The sequence below is a fragment of the Meriones unguiculatus genome, chromosome 14 (genome assembly GCF_030254825.1).
Source record: "Meriones unguiculatus strain TT.TT164.6M chromosome 14, Bangor_MerUng_6.1, whole genome shotgun sequence".
NCBI lineage: Eukaryota > Metazoa > Chordata > Mammalia > Rodentia > Muridae > Meriones > Meriones unguiculatus.
This window is the reverse complement of record NC_083361.1, coordinates 29,903,209-29,926,855: the sequence shown is the minus strand read 5'-3', so window position 1 is coordinate 29,926,855 and position 23,647 is coordinate 29,903,209. Positions and strand designations below refer to the sequence as shown.

The 23,647-nt window shown below is 43.2% G+C and overlaps 1 protein-coding gene across 3 annotated transcripts in view; it reads right to left on the bottom strand.

Moving 5' to 3' along the window:
• Dennd5a (DENN domain containing 5A) overlaps positions 1–12,500 on the bottom strand; it is a 70,295-nt gene extending 57,795 nt beyond the window's left edge. The window contains exon 1 of one of the 3 annotated variants that reach the window (XM_021636250.2): positions 12,271–12,500. In XM_021636250.2, the coding sequence (XP_021491925.1) occupies positions 12,271–12,376 (106 nt within the window). In that variant the 5' untranslated portion in view covers positions 12,377–12,500. The remainder of the gene's footprint in view (positions 1–12,270) is intronic. The other 2 variants (XM_021636248.2, XM_021636249.2) reach the window with 2 other exon arrangements.
• Between the last annotated feature and the right edge of the window lie 11,147 nt (positions 12,501–23,647).

Here is a 23,647-nt window from a genome sequence, read left to right as displayed (position 1 = left end):
GCGTAGAAAAGCCCATACTTAATTTTACACTTCTTCCCAGCTCCAAGACAGTCTCACTATATAGCTCCAGCTATCTTGGAACTCACCAGGCTGACCTCAAACTCAGACATCTTCCGGTCTTCTTTTCTAGCTTGTTTCACAATGCAACTTACATTCCTTCTCCAGCTCTCAACACGGAACCTGATGAGCTAAGATTCACAGAAGAGGCTGAATGGAGGATGGCAGGAAGTAGGGTGGGTGTGGAAGGACTTATTAATTTCAAACAATAAAAGAAAAAAATCATTTGCTCAGCACGGCCTCACTTGCCCCGATAATTCTGTGTGCATGTGTGTGCATCTGCTTATATTTTCTCCCTCCTGCAATCCTCCGGACAAGACCTGGCACCATTCAAGGCCCTGTAACTGCAAGGTGAAGGCAAAATAACCAACTCCAAAGCCTACCTCTGCAGTTACTCAGATGCTTCCTTCCCTCAATCCCAGGCCTCGCTGAAGACCATGCAGCTCAGTATATGTGAAGCTTTAATTTCCCAGCTGTGGCCAAAACTGTGGCAGAGTGCTTATTTTAGCATGCATAATGTGCTGGATTCAATCCCTAACACTGAAAAGGGGGTGGGTGCACTCTCAAAATATAGTATAGTATACATCAGGGATTGGCTGGTTTGATAAAATATAAGTTTCTAGGCCCCATCCCCAAAACTTTGATTCTAAAGGAAGTTCATTGGTACATGTCTGTAATCCCAGGAATTCAGGAGGCTAATATAGTGATGTCTCCCGTTCAAAGACAGCCTGAGAAACATATGACCTTATCTTGAAAAAAAAAAAAGAAGAGGTTGGGGAGGATACTAGATAGATACCTAATCTAACAGGCCACCAGACTTAAATTTATTTTCTATTAAGTTCTAGGAGCTGTTGTAACCATTGATCCAGAGCACACACATTGAAAAACACTGCTCTACAATGCCCAACATCTTTCCCCCCAACTCTCTAGCCTCACTAACCTTTTCAATAGTTCTGTTGAAGAGTATAACATCTATAACATGGAGCCAGGCAGTAGTGATGCACGCCTTTAATCCCAGCACTCAGGAAGCAGAAGGCAGGTGAATCTTTGTGAGTTGAAGGCCAGTCTGTTCTACACAGTGAGGCCCAAAACAGCCAGAGCTACACAGAGGAACCCTGGTTCCTGTGTGCATGTGTGTCTGCATGTGCTGGGGAAGAGTATAACATCTACAAGCATTCTAAAGGGTAAGACATGAAATGGTTGAGAGTTTGTGCTAGCCTGGATTACATGACCCCTCTCTCTCAATGCAAAGTTTGGAATATCCACATCCACCCTGGCCTAACACTCCTGACTCTGTTTCCACTCCTTATACACTCCATGCTACTTACAGCTTTCTTTCTTTCTTTCTTTTTTTTTTTTTCTTGCTTTTCTTTCCTTTCTTTTTTAAACAAACTGTTAGTGTGTAGCCCAGACTAGAATTCACTATACAATCCAGGCTGACCTGGAACTTTGAATCTTCTTGCCTCAACCTTATGGTTATTAGTTAGTTAGTTAGTACAGTTGAACATGGTGATGCTTGCCTTTAATCCCAGCACTCAGGAGGCAGAGGCAGGTAGATTTCTGTGAGTTCAAGGACAGTCTGGTCTACAAACAGTACAGGACAGCCAGGGCTATTACACAGAGAAACCCTGTCTAAGGGAAAAAAGAAAAAGAAAGGTGGGGATGGGGGGAGAAAATAATTAGAAATACATCTGTGGTGGTTTGAATGCAATGTTCCCCTCCCCCACCCCAAGTATCAGGCATTTGAATAGTAGGTCCCCAGGTGGTGACTATCTGGAGAGGATTAGGGGTTGTGACCTTGTTAAAGGAAGTATACTACTGGGATTTGAGATTTCAAAAAACTCACTTCATTTCTAGTTAGATCTCTCTGCTTCTTGTTTGTAGTTCAAAATTGTGAGCTCTCAGCTGCTACCTCGGATCCATCATGATGGGCTCTAACCTTCTAGAACTGTAAGCCCCAAATAAAACTCTTTTTCTGTAAGTTGCCTTGGTCATGGGTCATCTTCATGCAGTTACTGGTTAACATGCCTAACTCCTCAGAATACTTCAGACTACTATAAACTCCTACATACATACACACACACACACACACACACACACACACACACACACCAAAACAAAAACAAGAGCAGTACTGTGTCACACACAGCTTTAGAAGCAAGTGTCCCATCACTAAGCTGACATTTCAATAGCACAACTGTGTGTGATGAAGGATTTAGAGACAAGAAAAACATGTTTCTAATTCTTCTGTGTGAATTCAGTTTGTTTAAATTTACCGCACTGTCCTTTCCTGACCTCGACATGAGGATGGACAGCATCTCAACTCTAGTCAATAAAGAATCACTGTTCATTATCTATGATAACAAGGCTGAAATCTTACTTTCTCACTTCCCTGGGATCTAAGTGAACTCTGGAGCAGGATACTCCACTGAAGCTAGTACAAAAAAAGTCCTTATAAAAAGTAACTAACTCAATGCCCTTGACTTTACTAAATGCACCACACACTCATAACCAAGCAACACAGCCAACAGAGCTAGCTCAGCCAACCAACACAAAACACAAACGTTCCTCTAGACAAGAGTCACAGGTGCACCACTTTTCAAAAGATAAAATGCGGGGGGAAAGAACATGCTTCACACAAACATGAGAAATGGGGGAAAGTGGACAATACCAAACTACTAAAAAAGGAAGACATTAGACACTATTTAGACATGCAGAATCTTGGAGCTCAGTAAATTATTATCAGTTCAGCAGATAATATCTCTAGATATGTTGTATTTCTGCTATGGTTTCACTGTGCACTCTCCAAAATTAAGATGTTGTTCATGTGAAGCAGATGCAACAAGAAAGCTATCCCCAAACCACCTTGAGCTGGGTCTCCCAAGCTACACAGATGTGAAAAATGCATCTGTGTACCTTTTAAGTTTCCCTTTGCAGTAGTTCCTTAAAGCAGCACCAATGAGTAAGGCAAATTCAAAGGCCACATAGTTCGCAGCAAAAATCTGGATGGGGCTGGGGATGTTGAACGTGGGTAAGAGTGGTGGTCTGGCAGACACAGGCCCTGAGTTTAATCCCCAACAGAGACAGGGGAGTAGAGAGGAGATGACTGAGCTGATAGAACTGGCTAAACAGAATAATCAAAGATACAGCTAGGCCTTGTGGAGTATGCCTGTAATCACAGCACACTGGAGTCCAATTCAAGAGAATAAAAGAGTTGAGAGTACAGCAAGATAAATGTATAAATTTACTGTATAAATTATGAAATAATCAGATTCCAAAAGAAAACGTTCCTCTCACCAATATCTCAGTTTCAAGTTTAGTTCTGGCCTTCAGAACTTTAAGAATTCAAGAACTTTAATCACAGTCCCTGCTATTCTCTCTTACAGACCTCTCTCACATTCACTACTCAGCACCTAGAACAGTTTAAAAGTCAGCATATGAAGTTTCACAAGGTTAACTATTATGCCTTAATCAGAAAACCAGGGGCAGGCAGATGTAAAGCAAGTCCAGGACAGCCACAGAGAAGCCCTGTCTCGAAAAAACAAAACAAAAAAACAGGGCGCAATGGTGCACCATTTTAATCCCAGCATTCAGAAAGCAGAGGCAGGTGGATCTCTGATTTTGAGGCTAGCTTGGTCTACAGAGTGAGTTCCACGATAGCCAGGGCTACACAGAAACCCTGTCTCTAAGAAAGAAAAAAAGAAAAGAAAACCAATTAAGATCTGGAAAGAGGCTGCTGGCTTTTTAATAATACAACACACTGTTATTAAGCACTGACTATATAAACCACTGTCTTCAGCAAAGTGAAAAGCTCTGACTCTGGGTTAAGATAAATTTCTAATATAGTTCTGTAATGTCTGAAGTTATACAATGATCAGGACGTGTGTGTGTGTGTGTGTGTGTGTGTGCGTGTGTTTGGTTTGTCTGTATAGCCTTGGTTTTTCACCACCACACCTGGCTATGATCAGGAAAAATTAAACTTCTTTAAAAAGTTTATTGCGATCAGGCATCGTAGCACACGCCTTCAACCCCAACACTTGGAAGGTAGAGGCAGGAGGATCTCTGTGAGGCCAGCCTGGTCTACAAAGCAGGTTCCAGGACAGCAAGAGCTGTTACACAGAGAAACCTTGTCTCAAAAAAACCAAAAATAAATAAATAATAAATAAATTGCATTTATTTATTGTGTGTGTGTGGGTCACAGAACAAATTAACTTTTGGGAATCAATTCTTTCCCTCCACAATGTGGGTGGATCCCTTGACATCAGGCATGGCAGCAAGCACCTTTACTTGCTGAGCCATCTCACTGGCCCAGAAAAAATTTAAATTTTTTTATGGTCATGTTAAATGAAAAGGAAAAAAAGTAAGGGGAAAAAACACTTTAATATTAAATTTTCTAAGTTTTTTTTTCAATAATAACAACATATAACAAAATTAATCCCTATCTATATAACTAGGCTAAACCAATGTTATAAACCAATGTTATAAAGTCAATGTTATAAACTAGGCTAAACCAATGTTATAAAGTCATCATTTACAAATTGTAAAAACAGGGGCTAGAGATGGCTTGGTGGTTAAGAGCAATGGCTGCTCCTGCAGAGGACGGAGATTCAATTCCCAGTACCTACACAGCTCTCACAACCATCTATAACTCCAGTTCTAGGGGGCCTAAAACCCTCTTTTGGTCTCCAAGAACACCAGCACACATATAGTACATAAATGCAGACAGAACATCCATACACATAAAATAATAATAAATGTCAAAGTTTTTTAACTATTACAAAAACAGAGAAACAAAAGAGCATCAGAGATGATACTCTGATTTCAAGAAAGGAAAAAATTCAAGACCTGACAGATGGCCCAATGGTTAAGAGCACTCACAAAGAACTAGGTTCAGTTCCTAGCACCTACATTAGGCAGCTCACAACTACCTATCAGGCCAGTTTCAGGGGATCTAATGCCTTCTTCTGGCCTCAGGGGGCATGACATATACTTGACACACAGGCACACATACAGGCAGAGAAGCAGGAACATACCCATAAATAAAACTAAACATTTTTTTGATAGTTTTTATGAACAGGGCTGTTTCACTGATTTCCTTTCTCTAGTATATTTGTCATTATTCATATAGGATGGCTATTGGTTCTTCTAATTCTATGTGCATGTGTGTCTATGCAGTGCCTTCAAAGGCCAAAAGCATCAGATCTCATGGGACTGGAGTTATAGCTGGTTGTAAGCTGCCATGTGAGTGCTGAGGATAGAACATGGTTCCTCTGAAAGAACAGCCATGATGCCCTTAACCATTGAGCCATTGTTCCACTCCAATAGAATCAATTCTTTGGACATTTCTCAAATGTATTATAATAAAAAAAAAATTAGCAGAATTTGCTATTGATGAATTTTGCTACTTACTATTTTTATGAATCCTGGCCTGGATTATTATTCCTCGGTCATTTTCTCCCATTTCCATGACTTTAAAATACTCAAAGTTTCTTGGTTATTTCCCACATTATTTCATTACAAGACCACAGGAATCATAAGCAAGCCCCAGACTACCAACACAGAAGATGAGAAATGCACACTACACCACATACACCAAGGGACTTCCGAGGTTAGCAAATGCAAATCTTGTTCTTTCTTCTTCAAAGAAAACCAACCACATGCAAAGTCTGAAACAAGCTAAAAGCAGAGACTCAGGGAGGAAAGAACACTAGCCTTCTTAGAACCAAAGTCCTATTCACTTTTTGATCTAAGATTTCCAGAACTGATAAGAGAGGAGAGAGAAGAAAAGCCAACAAGCAGCCTTATTAACTGTATATAAGGAAACAAGACTGTCTGATCTCCTGACACTGCACCTCTACTCAGGTATGAGCTGGATGGAGACTAAACCACAAAAGCCCATGTGGAATGGCATGCCAAACTCTGTGATCCAATGACTAAGTCACTAGTCAATGCTCCCTTGATTAAAAAGTCACATCAATAGTGAGACAGCAGAGACCTAGATTCTAACAATTCTTTTTGTTGTTATTGTTTTGTTTCAAAAATGGGTTTCACTATGTAGCCCTGGCTGCCCTGAAACTCACTCTGTAGAGCAGGCAGCCCTCAAACTCAGAGATCCACCTGCTTCAGTCTCCCAAGTGGTGGAATAAAAGGCGTATCAATTCTTTTCTAACTGAAGAGAAGATTTTATTTCAAGTGAGGCTGAAAAAAAATTTAAATGGTTTAAAAGTACACTGCAAAACAATAAGGTCAAAAGCTGAGTGTGGTGGTCCACATCTGTATTCCCAGCACTCAGGGAGGAAGAGGCAGGCATGGCTCTGTGAGTTTGAGGCCAGAATAGCCAAGGCTACACAGAGAAACCTTGTCTCGAAAAACCAAAAACTAGCCTGTTTTACATAGTCAGCTCTACGCCAGCCAGGTCTATATAGCAAACCCTATCAATAAAAACAATAATAATAAATTAAGTTAACAACTGGGCCAGCCAGATAGTTTGGCCCAGTTGTAAAGGAGCTTATTGTCAACTCTGATGAACTGAATTTGAGCCCTGGAACCTATACGGTAAAAGAATCGACTCCCAAAAGTCATCTTCTGATTTCCACATACATGCTATGACACATGTAACCCATACACATACAAAATAAATGCAATTTAAAAAATTAAATAATCACAAAATACCTGGAATATGTACATTCTACTAATACCTACCTCGCTTAATAACTTTGACAACCTGAAAGTTTAGTAATGACAAACTTTTATCACTGAATTCCACGAGAAGTTACCAACTTCTGACTGGCAAGCCTTTCATGCTGTTCCATACCAGCAAGAATCTAAAACAAAGCATAGGTCCCTTCTGTGTCTGTAAGTTCCTCAGTGATCTCTACACTCACCTGACAATAATTACAGGACCTGCACCAGACAAGAAGCTAAGCAAAGCCCAACTACACCTTCTAGCCAGCTTAGCCAAAAAGTAGGTTTCTGATAGGAAATGGGCCGGAAAAGGATTCCACCAAAGGAGACCTTAGGCAAAGAAACTATTTTTAACCTAGGAAGGAAGGAAGGGCTGAGCAGATCCTGTAAGAATGTGATTTAAGCCCCGAACACTGACTCAGGCGCTCCCTCCTGAGCAGAGTCCCAAAGCCACTAAAGTAAAAACCACTCATTTTCCAAGTGATCCTCACCAAGTCAAGGGCTCTATTGTGTTCTACCGAGTCAGTCTCTGCAAACAAATTTGGTGTGTATTTAAAATTGCCTTGGGCTGCTTCTTTAGTATTTCCTGAGGGTTAGCCATCTCCAGACTTCTTCCTTGTTCTACCTTACAAAAGAAACACACGACTTTACTTGGGAAATATCCCCTTATTGCGGCAGTCTTGACTTTGGGCAGTCAGAAGCTGGAAGTAAGCCTTCAGAGATCAGTTTCCTGTAGCTACTATGTTAGGCTTCAGAGCAGAGACACTGATAATGATTATAAAAGAACTGGCCTGGAAACCACCGGATTGGTATAAGATCAAAATACATTTCACTCATATCAACTTCCACTTTGAAGAAACTCTCTCATCAAATATTCTTTGTTGTCATGACAGTATTTCTGGATTTCATATATGCTAGGTGGGCAATCTACCACTGCTTCACATCCCCAACCAGTTCAAGGTTCTGTGGTAGGGGGTGGAAGGAAGGGGCAAGTCTCTCTAAATAGCTCAGCCTGGGCTGGAACTTGGGATGTACTGCAGTCACCTCCAATGCTGAGATTACAAGCATGTCTGCCACTCAACTCAAGCTTCATCTCTATGAGAGACAGTCTATTTCTTTTAAATAACATATCCTTTTTTAACAGTCAGGAATCACCCAGGATGCATGGCTATAACCAAAATGGGGCTCAATGTGGTGGTCATACCTGTAATCCTAGCACTCAGGAGGCTGAGGCAGGAGGATCACTGTAAATTCAAGGATAGCCTGGGCGACGGTCCTACAGAGAAAAACTCTGTCTCAAAACAAAGTAAACAAAACAGAAAGTCTGTCTTGTTGGGAAGACATAGACACTGGTGTAAATATTAACTGGTAGGGTAATTATATGTCCTAGCAATTTCATTCCTAGATAATGTCAGCCAAGGGAAAGTGAACCATATGCCTACCAAAAACCATGTATGCAAATGTTCACACAATCTTTCACAATAATTAAAAAGTAGGAACAACTCAAATATTAATCAACTAATATGTTTTGTGTCACAAAGTATTAATCAGCCACAAAAAAAGAATAGTACAGCCATATATGGTGGCGCACCTCTAACTCAAGCAGGTAGAGGTGGAAGGATCAAATCTTTCAAGGTCAGCCTGAGCTATAAGAGCCTCTATCTCAATTAGGAAACAAAAAAATAGAAATCTAAGCCTGAATGAAAGACCATAATGTCTGCTGCTGTCCCACCATACAAGTATCTTACTTCTCTCATACCCATTAGACTATTGCAAAGCAGACAAATCATCATTCAAGTAGCAGAAAAGAAGAATGAAATGTGGCATGGGACATAAATACTCTACCTTTCTCTGGGCCTCAGTTTCTCATCTGTAAAATCAGGTTATATGATCTCTAAGTACACTTCCCAGTCTAACATTCCATGGTCTTAGAGTTCCAATTTTATCCAGGTGCAGTGGCACACATATAAATCCTAGCTTAAGGATAGCCTAAGCTGGAGCTGGAGAGATGGCTCAGCAGTCAAGAACACTGGCCGTCATTCTAGAGGACCCAGGGTTCAATTCCCGGCACCCACATGGCAGCTCACACCTGTCTATAACTCAAGGATCTGACACCCTCACACAGATATACATGCAGGTAAAATGCCAATGTACATAAAATAAATAAATAAATTGTATATATAAAGAAGGCTAGCCTAAGCTACCTACATGAGGATGGGGGGAGGCCAAAGGTCAGCCTGGCCTATATGGCAAGACCTCATCTTCAAAAGGAAAAACTACTCTGATCTTACTTCTTGGCTCATCTAAGGCCTGACCAGTCCTCTGCTCCATATATTCTAGACAGACTCACTCTTCAAAAGATGACAGTCAGGTATTATTTCAGTGTATTCTTACAATGTGGTGCCTTTCTTTTAATGTGACTATTGGCTGATCTTTTCTTTCAGTCCACACTTACCTCTTGGGCTAGAACAACTATTTACTGCATCTCTAGACTTCTATGATTCTTGACTGTGTCAGCACAGCAAAGACTGTGAAAGATTTTTATGTTCTTCCCTGATTTTATTTTTTCACTTTCATTATAAAGCCAGGCTGAAAATCACACTCACCCGTCTCTACCTTCCAGAGGATGAAATTACTCAGAAATATTTCTTATTGTGCTTTCTGTTTGTTTTTGTTTGAGACTCAAAGTAGCTAAGTAGACAGGATGACCTTAAACTTCTAACTCTCCGCAGCTAGACTGTCCCCAGTGCTAAGATTATAAATGTATACCACCATACAGGCCTGTCTAAGCATCTTTGCTTGCTTTTTCTGAATAGAGCCTGTTTTGTTTTGTTTGTTTGAGTATTCAGGAATTGCCAGAGAAATTACAACTTCACTTGGTTGGAGAAAAGAACACAGGTTCCTCTCGGTGCTTGACCAGAGAATCTGAGCACAATTCCTAACTTCATATAGTTTCATGGACTATGACATCACCAATTTAGGAGCAATCGGGCAGGCTAAGGAGAGAAAATGCACGCTAGAGAGTCTCAGCATGAACTGCACAGTTATTTGTATTCTGTTTTGTTGTACTCGGAGTCCCTTGGGTCATCCAGATTCCCCAATCAACCCACCAGAAATGAAAAAGTGGAAAAAAAATCCCTCAATCAGTGTCTTTTCTAACAAAAGCCAGCCAGCTATTGGATAAATGGTCCTGGCATTATACTACTGCAACCAAATTTTAAAATATGCAAAATGCCCATCTTACACATTTCTTCAACTCATCCCCCTTTCTTTATTCTCCCAATAAGCTTACATTGGGATATAATTTCAGCTTGCTGAGAAGCCAGACAATTAACAGATATTCATAAAAAGAGAATAACGTTTCATTTTTAGGAAAGACTGAATGCTTTTTTAAGATTCCAGGGTCTACCAGTTCAGCCTTTTTCAGTTACAGTGTTAAGTGATCTAATTTGCCCCAGGCACAAATGTAGCCAATAGCAAAACAGGACAAGTCACATTCTAACCCGAACCCTCCTTATTTTCCTTCCTTCCTTCCTTTCTTTCTCTCTCTCTCTCTCTCTCTCTCTCTCTCTCTTTCTTTCTTTCTTTCCTTTCTTTTTGTTAAAAGCTGACAATGAATGACCTTGAACTCCAGATCCTCCAGCTTCCACCTCCCAAGTGCAGGGATCTCACAGGCTTATCCCACCCTTAACGCTGCCTTTACTTTCTAAAACCAAACACCTACACAGTTTAATAGACATTCAATAGCACATCATAAAAAATAAGTTTAGTCTACCATTAAGCGTCTTCTTTCAGCAGAAAAACTGTTACTTTTAACCCTTCTCAACTTGTTAAATTTGCTTTTCTTTCTTTGTGGCCAGCCTCTCACTATGAAGCTCTGTATGGCCTTAAATTTTGGCAATCCTCCTGCCTCTGCCTCCCAAGTGCTAGAATTAGCTCTTCTGGGCTTCACTTCCCTCTCAGATCCTCTCCAGCAACAATACCTAGAACTGAATTCCAACAACAATATCCAAAAGCCTGAAGTTAATGCATATGAAACAGATGACAGCATCTGTGTGTACAGTAAGAATCAGACGACATAAACGGTAAGCTTGGAATACTAACACTACCCCAACTGCAGGCTTAGCAAACATCATCCATTACCACTTCATGACTTTTTGTAAGGTATCAGTTTCTTGTATTTTTAAAATACAATTTTTGCCTTTTAAATCCATTTTTGTCATCTGAAGTGTGCACTTAATTTTTTTCCTAAGAAACGCTGGAATTTGCTGGGCAATTCTGCCTCAAGCCTTTAATCCTAGCACTCTGAGTTTGAGGCCAGCCTAGTCCACAGAGTGAGTTCCAGGACAGCCAGGACTACACAGAAACACCTGTCTCAAAACACACACACACACACACACACACACACACACACACGAAAGAAAGAAAAGAAAAAAGAAAGAAAAGAAAAAAAGAAAGAAAAGAAGAGGAAGGAAGGAAGGAAGGAAGGAAGGAAGGAAGAAAGAAAGAAAGAAAGAAAGAAAGAAAGAAAGAAGGAAAGAAGGAAGAAAAGAAAGAAAAAAGAAAAAAAATGGAATTTTTCTGATGATCAAAAAAAAAATTTTTTTTTTTTTTTCAAAACTATCCTATTACCTCCTAAACACCGTAAAATTAGTCAACAGGATGGTCATTTTCATCAGTGACCACATCGTGACAGAAAAGGGGAAAGGAGTTTCCCTCATCAAATCAGCATGACATAACTTTAAAGTCTCACACAACAAGCCTCCACCCACTGAAACCTGGTTACTGGCCACTCAAAAACTTTTCAAAACTGTTCCAACTCCAATGCGGGTGCGCAGGAATTCACCGGGGATTTTAGAATTCTTACACTTTCAAGCAACCGGTGCCAAATCGCAGGGCCTCACTGTCACTTCCCCAAAAATTCCCCTTTGAAAGATAACTAGTGAGGCATCACAACACAGCGCAATTTGTCCAACTGGGAGGTCACCCTTTTACTTACAAGTGACCCTCGCCTGGTAAAGGACAAAACTCACAAAAAGGCATGGCTCTGAGCACAAGTTCTTTTCTAGAGCAAAGAGAAAAAGCCCTTCTTGGTGTAACCCAACTTTAATTTGTTACTTCACGTCCCATCCAGAGGGGCAGAGCTGTGGAGGAAGAGCCCTGGGCCAGGCCTGCTCAGGAGCGAGTTATAACGGTTTTGAGGAACTGGTCTCACCGGCTTCTTGGGAAGAGGCCAGATAAACTCACCAACTTTTTGTTTTGCTCTTTGGAAAAGTCTGGGTGAGTCTAACTCTCACTAGGAAGTGGGCTAACTTCTTCCCTCCCAAAGGGTGCTGGGTCGCAAGCTCCCCTTCTCCCCGGGCTAAGCCACTCGACCTCCGGGGCGCACACAGCGTCTGCGTCTCCGCAGATCGCCGTGCCCACCGCTCGGGGGACGGCAGGGCCGCGGACCCCGCGTCCCGGCCCCTCGCCCGACACCCCGGACAAAGCGGGGCCCCGGGCCCCGGCCCGTGCTCGGCGCGCACTCACCCGACAGCTCGTCCGGCTCCAGCCCGGTCTCCGTGTCCAGCCCGCAGATGACAAAGTAGTCGGCGAAGCGACTGGGCGCCGAGCCCCCTCCGCCGCCGCCGCTCATGGCGCCGGGCCGAGCGGGGCAAGCCGCGCGGAGCCGAGCCCCCGCCCCCGGCCGCCCGCCCGCCCGCCCGCGGCCGCCGCTCCCGCCGCCGCCGCTACCGCGGCTCGGGCCGCCGCCCCCGGGCCTGGCCGGGTCCCAGCGGCCGCCGCTGCCGCGCCGGGGCAGGGGGGCGCCGGGCCACCCCGCGCCGCATCCTGGTCGCTGTCCTCCGCGCCTCGGCCAGAGCTAGCCTGAGGAAGGGCGGAGAGCGGCCGCCAGCCCCACCGCGGGCCCCCACCCGCCGCCGCCGCGTGCGCACGCGCGGTCGGGAAGGGGCGGGCGCCGGGTGCAAAGGATGACGTGATGCTCTTTGGGCCCCGGGGGCCTGGGCTTCCAGAGCAGCCGCCGCCGCCAACGGCCGGCCGCCGGGATCCCGGGACTGCCGCCGCCCCCCAGGGGACTGCGATGCCCTTTGGAGGACTCTGGGGGCGGGCTCAGTTGGCCATGGGGATAGAGCTGAGACCCTGACCGTGCTGGCCGCGTCAGCGAAGTAGAGCTGCACCACTGAGCTGTAAAGCCCACCGGATGCGGCTCCTAGACTGTCACCTACAGCAGCTTCTCCTTGTCCCCGCTCCTCAGTGTCAGTGACCCTGCTTTCGCCAGTAGATCTCAGGAAACCCTGTTCTTGGGAGAGAATGGGTCAGTTTATCTTAAATTTACCCTTAATTTGCTGATAAGGAAACTGAGGCTCAAAGAAAAGCACGAGATGAAACCTACACTTGGATCCTGCGCTCGCGGACAGCTCACCGCCCCGCACCCCACAATAGGGCTTCGTCCATGCACCAAGCGCTCTCCACCTTCTTTCAACGAAGCCCCAGAGGACCCTGCCACTTAGAAATTCTTTCTTTTCACGCTGTCAGAGTTCTCCATCTATCTGTCCTTCCTTCTAGTGAGCCTTCCCTTGTAGGAGGAAAAGGGTGGCTGAGGCAGAGTGAAACCTCCTGCCCCTTGTCTCAAGAACAAACCCTCTGATTTTATTTCCCACAGAAACTAGGCAGATATGTCTTTCTTGTTGTAGTTTGTTTTTTGTTTTTTGAACAGGACCTCCCTGTGTAGCCCTGCCTGACGCTGAACTTGCTGTGTGCTTGTACCGACGGGTAGCGATTCTCTCACCTCTGCCTCCTCAGTGGTGGGCTTAAAGGCCTGCACCGCCACACCAGGCTAAGTCGGGTCTTTACTGGGACATTGGAGGTCAAGAAAACAAAACTGATTGGAGCTGGCATGGGTTTTAATCCTCTGGTATGAATACTGACTTTTATAATTTACGATGTGATGATGGCAAATTACTTACGTAATCTGTAGGTGCCAGCAGGCATGGTTTTCGTGAAAACATAAAATTAAATGCGTGTGTAGGTAAGGTGGCGAGGATTATATTCAGAACACAGCATCACTGTTGCTGCAGAATGGTGTGCTCAAGGTCTGCCCTGGCAGCCAGCCAGCTAAGGACTATAGAAGGCAACTGGCTTCCCCAAGGGCTGAACCTGGGCTCTCTCCTGGGTTCTGTCCCCGGTGTTTCTCTCAAGTACTGGATCCCTTTGGGAGGATGGTGGAGAGGTCACAACCAACATCACTGGAAACCATAGCATCTGCTGCTCCCTGTATCTAACCCGAACAACTGGAAAAAAATAGGAGAGGAGAGGATAGCTATCCAAAGTCCACCTTGCCCTTTTTGCTTCAGAATCAGAGTCTGTGCAGGGAGCTCGAAGAGCTTAACAGAGAAAGGAAAAGGAAGCCTGTTGGAATTGGATCATGGTCAGGGAAAGCTTCTGGAGTTACAGAGGATCAAACAACAAAGAGTGGAAAAGTCATACATTTAGGGAGCATCAAGGAATGCATTAATATAGAAGATGGGAACACCAGGTATGGTGAAGCAAGCCACCTAGCAATCCCAGTATTCTGGAGGCCAAGCAAAAGAATTTTAAATCTGAAGCCAGGCTAACCATACGGTAAGACGCTGTCCAAAAAATAAAAAATAAAAAACTGAAATAGAGTTAAAAGAGATTGTAAACAGAAAACCAGAGAGGAAAAAAAAAGGGTTGGAGCAAGAAAGGCTCCAAGTGCCAGGTAAGGTGTACAGATCAGGTAAAATTAAAGGATCACTTGCGGGATGATATAGAAGAGATTTGGAAATTTTTTTCAATTACAAATAGAGAAAATAAAGCTGGGCACAGTGGTGTACACCTATAATCCCAGCACTCAGGGAGGCAGAGGGAGGCGGATCTCTGTGAGTTCCAGGCTGGCTGGTCTGCAAAGAGAGTGAAGAATAGCCAAGAATAACCCTGTCCTGGAAAATAAAACAAAACAGGTGCTGGTGGCAAATGCTTTTAGTCCCAGTGCTCGGGAGACAGAGGCAGGTGGATCTCTGTGAGTTCAAGGCCGGCCTGGTCTACAGAGTGAGTTCCAGGACAGTCAGGGTTACAAAGAGAAATTTATCTTAAGAGAGAGAGAGAAGAAAAGAAAAGAAAGGAAGGAAGAAAGAACAAAAACAAAAAAGAGACCTGAAAAAGGAATAAATGTCCTCAGTTTAAAAGTCCACAAGCTTTTTATCCAGGCTAGCCTGCTGCTAGAAAACCTCTCTCACATACTAACTCAACCCATAAAACACAAATTGAAAACAAATCCATGACTGTACTAATTTGCTCAGTGGCCCAGAAAATTCAACTATAAAGTGATTTCCTTTCCAGCAGGAAATATGCTTGGAGGGTGATTGGTTCTTAGAGAGTCAGAAGAAATATAGGACTGGGTGGGATATTACTAGTTAGTTATTTAATTTCTGTTCCCAGTCTTCCTAGCTGTGCAAAGGAGCCACATCAGTTAACCTCTCCTGGATGAGAACAGTTATTCTTACTTCTCAATAGATTACAGTGCAGATTCAGAAACTGGAGAATTAATGGAAAGGAATTTTAAATATTGAGAGCTTTATATACTTACTTTGTTTTATTTGAGACAGAGTCTCTATAAAACTGAAGCTGACCTGGAATTGTCTAGGAAGCCCAGGTTCGCCTTGACTCTGAGATCCTCCTACCTCAGCCTCCCAAGTGCTGGAATCATTGACATGTACCATCATACCTACCTGTTGTTTTAAAGAAAGAAAACCCCATTCGTTCAATTTTACTAATAAAGACTCAGGAGCCAGATGCAAGGGTGAAAACCTACTAGCTCAGAGAAGCAGAGAAAGCACCCAGCCTATCTTCCTCCTCAGCCAACATTCCAGAAAGAAAATGCCAATTCTACTCAGCTCACATCCAGAAGAAAAAAACCCTTCCTCTTCCTCCACAATGTCTTAAATACCCTTCAACTCAATGACCCTCCTTTCTGCTTCTGTGCACCTCTTTATCCATCCTCCAGACTTCCTCTCACTCTGTATTTTTCTAGTGTTCATTTCCTGTCAATCTAGTTGCTTGTGCCTCTTGTCTTAGGGTTAACTTTATTGAATCCTCCTTACAGAAAGCTATTGGATTAAAGCTGTGTGTGCTAGGGCTGAGACACACCTTAAGTACTTGCTTACAGTAAACAGGATCAAAGACTGAGCCATACACGATTAGAAACAATTTTTCACAGTTCACAGTTTCAGAGTTGTGGAATAAAATATCCTGCAACAAACTGTAATATGCTCTTTTATACATAAGAAGATCTTTACTATCTTTATATCAGAGAGAGAGAGAGAGAGAGAGAAAGAGAAAGGAGAGAGAGCGCACAATGGCATACATGCGGAAGTTAAGACAACTTAGGGGAATCCATTCTCTCCTCTGATGATATGGATTCTCATGATGGAATTCTTAATTGTCAGGTTTGGCAGCAAGCACCTTCACCCACTGAGGCATTTCACTAGCCCAATAAATATATAATATGTTTTTTATAAATGCAACCTGGGGTGCCTGCCCAATTCAGCATGAAGGATATTAGCAAGCAAGTGAATAACTAAGGGGACAAAATTATAGAAATGGGTATGAAGCATGGTGTGACTGGGGTGTTCACAGAGTGGTAAGAAGAATAGGATGGCTTGAAAGCATTGGGACTGGGAAAACAGTGATGCTGCAGTTCATGCTTCTTCCAATTTGTGTAGAGCTGTCTCTAGAAGACCCATACCTTGACAGGAACACATTTTCTGTTTTCCTTGAATCTCACCAAGGGAATGTTTATAGGATTGTTTGCAGGTAGCTCCTATATCAGGAAAATTAAGAAAGAAAAACTTGGGACCGAAAAATGACTCAGAGGTTAAGAAAACGGCTGTTCTTCCAAAGAACCTGGGTTTGGTTTCCAGCCCTCACATGCTGGCTTACAACCATCTGTAACCGTAGTTCCAGGAAATCTGACTCCCTCTTCTGGCATTGCACACACATAGCCCACAGACATACAGGCCAGCAAAACAACGTACAAAAAAGAATAATGTTGGCCTACCCTTAGTGGTAAGGCTTACCTTTGATCCCAGCACTGAAGGGAGAGAGCCAGGCAGGTCTTTGTAAATTCAAGATCAGCCTGGTCTACCCAGAAAATTCAAGGCCAGCCAGGGATACATAGTCTCCAATATCACATTTTCTCTGGGGGTATAAAAGAACAGGAGGGCTACACTTTGCAAAAGCACCTCTAAAATAGAGGGGAGGAAGAAAGAAATCCACAATAGTTCAAGAGCAGGCAGGAAAGGGCTACAGAGCCACTCAGAACTAAATGCTTTTTCAAGCCAAAATGAAGTTAATGACATATTTTGTACCAAAACTAGCTGTAATGTTTCATGTTTGCATTGTAGAAAGGATTCTAACAGCAAAAACTGGAAATAAGCCAAATTACTCAGCCAAACCAGCCAGGTTAAAGAAAAGTAGTTTATGAAAACACTAGAATAATACACAGAAAACAAGCACGAAGAGGAAGAATATTAAGGAGGAAAAGAAAATTCAATATGTACTAATGTGGAACATATCAGTAAAAAATATTAGTGAATTAAAAGCAAACTTAGCCAGGTATGGTGACACACAGGTTTAATCTCAGCACTCAGAGGCAGAGGCAGGCAGATCTCTGTGAGTCCGAGGCCAGCCTGGTCTACAAAGGGAGTCCAGGACAGCCAGGGCTACACAAGGAAACCCTGCGGCAAGCAAAAACAAAAACAAAATTAAAAATAAAAGCAAAGTAGACCAGCGGGGCTACATAGAATCCTATATCAAATAAATAACAAAAAATAAACAAGACTGTTACGGAGGTTTTTGTTTCTTTGGAATGTAAATATGCTTTTGTTTTAATCCCAAGTGTGGGATTTTAGTTGGGCCATAGTTTGTCCGCACCTGCTAACTGTCTCCTGTGGAACAAGGTTTTTGCCAGCTGGTAATGGTCTTCCAGGTGTGGCATAGAGAGAAGCGTGGTCTAGAACTCTGAGAGTAAAAATACGAGGCTGAGAATGAGGAGGGTTACATTTGTCACCAGAGAACAGGGAGGAGCCAGGCCCTGGTTAAGACCATCAGTTAGGAACTGTGAAACTGCAATGGAGCATAGCCACTTAACTTTGCTGCAGGGAAGGGGTTTTGAGGGTGTGGCCTGATTTTCAATTCTTTTAGAAAGTGTGTTGTTGAGAGGCAGGAGGAGTACTGTTGATAAGCAGTACTAGATGGGAGCAAGTGGGCCAGTCCGGTGTGGGAAGGTGAAATACATATGCCTTCTTAGGTAAAAATCAGAGTGATGACCATTCAGCATGGTGACACATGCATATAATCTCTCTCTCTCTCTCTCTCTCTCTCTCTCTCTCTCACACACACACACACACACACAAAAGCAAAATATATTGAGTATGGTGGCCCACACATAATCTGGGACAGAGAAGCAGGATCTCAGCTTGGGCAACATAGCAAGATTTTGCCTCAAAGCCAACAAAGGGCTGACATAGTTCAATGGTAGAGCATTTGCCTTAGCACATGCAAAGCCCTGGATTCAATCCTCAGTACCTAAAAACTAAAAAAGTTATGGAATTGTGCACAATAGCTGAAACAGAAGCAATCCAAGTGTCCACGGGCAGATTAATAGACAATGGATAAGCAAAATGTGGTATATCCTACAATAGAATATCATTAAGCCTTTAAAAAGAAGGAAACCAGCTGGGCAGTGGTGGCACACTCTAATCTCAGCACTTGAGAGGCAGAAGCAGGCAGACATCTATGAGTTCAAGGCCAGCCTGGTCTACAGAGCAACTTCCAGGACAGCTAAGACTACACAGAGAAAGCCTGTTTCAAAAAAACTGAAGTGAATCAATCAATGAATCAATGAAAAAAAAATACAGGCTCGGTATAGGTCAGCTGGTAGGAAGCCCTGCACTTTATCCTCAGCATGGCAGGAATGAGACAGTAGTGCAGCCATTATTGTAATCCCGGCACTCAAGAGGTAAATGCAGGAGGATCAGAAGTTCAAAGTCATTTTTAGTTACATAGGGAGTTCAAGGTCATCTTAAACTAGGTTACCTGAGACCCTATTTTTTAAAAATTATTTTTATGTTATGTGCATTAGTGTTTTACCTGCATGTATGTCTGAGTGAGGGTTTCAGAAGCCCTGGAACTGGAGTTACAGGCAGGTGTGAGCTGGCATGAGGGTGCTGGGAATTGAACCTGTGTCCTCTGGAAAAGTACCCAGTGCTTTTGCTCTTGTAGAAGACAAGGGTTCAGTTCCCAGCATCCACATGATGGCTCACAACTAGCTGCAACTCACTCTTCTGGCTCCCTCCTCTGTAACTTCAGTTACAGAGTATCCAACTCCCTCTCCTGGCTTCTGTGGGCCGGTACACACACTGTACAATACATACATGTACATACATGTAGATAAAACACCCTGCCTGATCTTATGGAGGCACTGTTTAAGCTGAAGTTCCCTCCTTTTAAATGAGTTTACCTTGAATCTCTATTGCTGTGACAAGACACTGTGACCAAAGCAAGCTGGGAGGAAAGGGTTTATTTGGCTTACAAGCCATATCATACTGAAGGAAGTCAGAGCAGGGACTCAAACAGGGCAGGAACCTGGAGGCAGGAGCTGATGCAGAGGCCATGGAGTGCTGCTTGCTGGCTTGATCCATGTGGCTTGCTCAGCTGCTTTCTTCTTCTTTCTCTTTCTTTCTTTCTTTCTTTTTTTTCTTTCTTTCTTAATATAAGGAAAGAAGTTTATTGTGGAAGGGGTGGGTGAGAGAGGAAGAGAGATAGTGTAGGAGATCATAAGGAGAGAGAAAAAGACAGTGCAAGGCTGGGGGACAGAGAATCAGCCTGCTTTCTTATAGAACCCAGGACCACCAGCCCTGCAATGGCACCACCCACAGTGGGCTGGGCCGGTGCCACATTGATCACTAATTAGGAAAATGCCTTGCAGGCTTGCCAGAGCCTGATTTTTTTTTTAACAGCCTGGAGGCATTTTTAAAATCGAGGTTCCCTCCTTTTAGATGACTTTACCGTGTGTCCAAGTTTGACATAAAACTATCCATTACACACCCACACTCATAAAATCAATATTTAAAAAAATAAAAATTTGAAAACATAGTATTTGCTTTGCTCAGTGAAGAGTTCTGCTGGTATAGATAAAGGAATCCACTCACCCCTTGCCAATACAGTTTGGTGTTTTGCTTCATTTATTTGCTTTGAGACAGTCTCACCACGTAAAGCAGGGTGTTAGGCTACCGTCTCTGTGGTTTAGGATTATACGCATGTGTCACCATGCTGAATGGTCATCACTCTGATTTTTACCTAAGAAGGCATATGTATTTCACCTTCCCACACCGGACTGGCCCACTTGCTCCCATCTAGTACTGCTTATCAACAGTACTCCTCCTGCCTCTCAACAACACACTTTCTAAAAGAATTGAAAATCAGGCCACACCCTCAAAACCCCAGAAAATGTACACAGACAGATATTTTCATTTGTTTAATGATTTCATTATGGAAGCTCCATTTGTACCACTTTTATTCTTTAAACTAAACTTCTTAAGGAAACTACTCTGCAGGGTTTTTTTTTATTTTTATTTATTTTATGAGTGTATTGTCTGCATATATGTGCACTGTTTGTGTTCCTGGTGCCTGCAGAAGTCAGAAGAGAGTGCTGGAGTCCTTGGAACTGGAATAAGAGATGGTTGTGAGCCCCTGATTTGGGTGCTAGCAATTGAGCTATGGTTCTCTGCAAGAAGAGCAAGTGTCTTAACCACTGAGCCATGTCTTCGGCCACTTTGTTTTTAAGCGGTCTCACTGCGTAGCTCTGGCTTACCTGGAACTCTGTAATGTAAACCATGATGTTAAACTCTGAGATCTACCTGCCTCTGCCTCCCAAGTGCTGGCATTAAAGTTGTGCACCACCACGCTGGGCACCTCTCAGAGATTTTGTTTTTTGAGACAGGGTTTCCCTGTGTAGCCTTGGCTGTCCTGGACTCACTTTGTAGACTAGCATGGCCTTGAACTCACAGAGATCTGCCTGCCTCTGCAAACATGCGCTCCCCTACCCCCACCCTTCTCTAGGTTTTAAAAGAAAGTTTCTTTCCTGTTTAAGCCCCTGATAAACTGTTTCTGATACGGTGTGCCTGTGTGTGTCAGAACCAGACAGGGAAGCCTGATGAAGTTATTGGGTTGTCTGGAGCTGTGAGTCACCTGACTTGGGTACTAGAAGCCCAACTCCTGACCTCTGGAAGAGCAGCACTCCTGATCTGTCTCTCTAGCTCTATTGTTTTCTTGTTTCTTTCTTGTTTTGTTTTTCAATACAGGGTTTCTCTGTGTAGCCTTGGATTTCCTGGAACTCCCTCTGTGGACCAGGCTGGCCTGGAACTCACAGATCCCACTGCCTCTGCCTTCCAAGAGCTGGCATAAAGGCATGCACCACCACCGCCCAGCTTGGAGGCCCTTTCTCTTAACAAAGCTGACTCCTGGAGAACAATTATATGTCATCTCCTCTGAATCCGCAACCACCTCTGCTCCAGTCTTTAACAGGCATGACCTTTCAGCCACGTAACTGACAAAAACAAAGAAGCTTCCAAAATCAGTCAGCCTCAGGCCACTTCTGATGCTGCAACTGAGAAAGGATGAAGTTGAGAAACAGGAGCAAGTGTTGGTAATGTCCCCGAGTGTTACAACATTCCCAAAAGTATTATGTGAACATGTGAATGTGTGTATGTCTGAGGTTTGTTGTTTTTTTTTTTTCTGTATGAAAAAACTCAAGTGTAGGACTGATCCTGTCCTTAGATATATATGTAGCTGTGTTTGTCTGTGTGTGTGTGTGTGTGTGTGTGTGTGTGTGTGTGTGATGTAGGGTGGGGTGGTCAGACCCAGAAAGCAGAGGAGAGTATCTTTCGCTCTCTCTCCACCACCTGAGACACTAATGGTTGCTTTTCTCAGACCCTCTCCCCTCCTCCCATGTCCCACTGGACTAAAAACCTTTTCAGAATCAGACCAGATGGTCTGCACCCGGCCTTTTTCCTTAGACTGTGAACACAGTGGCACCGTTATTCTCATCAACTTGGGGCCAAGAGCTTCCTGGGAAAGGCCGGATGGTCTACGGAGGAAGAAATGAAAGGCCTTGGCCCAGATCCCAATGAGATATATTTAGCTGTAGCTGAACTCTGATTTTTACAATTTTTGTTTGTTTTGAAACAGGGTCTCAGAGCTATGTCTTAAGCTGGCCTGATTTAAAACTCTATATAAAACAGGCTGGTTTCAAACTCATAGCTGTCTCTGTCTCCACAGTGCTGGTATTTAAAGTCATATGGCACCATATCCCGATTCTGAAAGATTTTGAGACAGGATGATGGATTTGTCATGTATCTTTATTGTAGTGGTGGTTACATTATGAATCTTGATAGACCAAACACAGAACTACTCACTGAAGATAGCAAACTTTATTAATCTGAAAATATATATGACTTATAGATTGTTCCATCAGATAGGTCTCATTGTGGGCACCATTTTAATTTGTATCATTTTTATGACAGTCTTCCAACAGGTGGCAGGAGTTTCTGAAGAGGCGGCCTTTCCACATACACAGCTTGTGCTCATAGCAGGGCTGCTGGACATTTGCCAGCACGTGGCTGGTAGACAGCAGGATACAGATTTGCAGAGCTAAAAAGTCAACATCTGTTGTGCTTTCCCCTCAAGGCTTTCTTTGTGTTTCTGCTCCGTTCTCCTCTCACCTTTGACCCTCATCTGATTGCAAGCACTGTAGAGATGGTCAGTGGGCAGGCAGTATCTATACCTTTTTTCTATGCCTAGGGCCACCTAGGGCCACCTTCATTGACACTCCACTCATACACAGGGCACTGTGCTCAGGACCACACATTTGGTTTAATACTTTGCTATTGTTATCTTTTTTGTTTGTTTTGTTTTGTTTTTTGAGACAGGGTTTTTCTGTGTAGCCTTGGTTTGGCTGTCCTAGACTCACTTTGTAGACCAGGCAAGCATCATTCTCACAGATCTGTCTGCCTCTGCCTCCCCAGGGCTGGATTACCATGCTTGCATTATTATTGTTGTTGTTGTTTTCAAGACAGGGTTTCTCTGCATAGCCTTGGTCATCCTAGACTTGCTTAAGTAGACTAGGCTGGTCTCCAATTCACAAAAATCCTACCTCCTGAGTGCTGAGATTACAGGCATGTGCCACCACGCCCAGACTTTGTTGCTATCTTTTTTATTTTTAATAGATATTTTAAGATTTATTTATCATGTATACAGTATTCTACCTGCATGTACACCTACACACCAGAAGGCAGCACCAGACCTTATTATAGATGGTTGTGAAGCACATAGTGGTTCTCTTCTTGCATGCAGGTGTACATACAGACAGAACATTATATACATACTAAATAAATTTTTTAAAAAATACTAATCTTTCAAAAACTTAAGGTATGTGATGGGAGAAAGACTTGTACATACAAACTGAAACTCTATGAGCAATGAGTGTCTGCTTTTTTTCTGCTTTCATTCCTTTACAATAGTCATAAAATTCCAGCATCATTGTGATATAGGAGTTCAAAGGAATCCCAGGCCAGTACAGGATGAGCATCTTCGTCAACTGCCCAGTAGGAGTACTGAAAATCTGACATGGAATTAAGATGATAATTAATAAATCTGCCAGTCCATTAAGGGCTAGGGGACATAGCCCATTGGCAGAGTGTAGATTAGGCTAAGCTCAAATTTACTGTGTAACTGAGGATGACCCTCAACTTGTAAATTCTCCTGCCTCCCCTCCTAAATGGTAGGATTACAGACAGGGCCCATCAGGACCAACCCCTACTTTACTGAT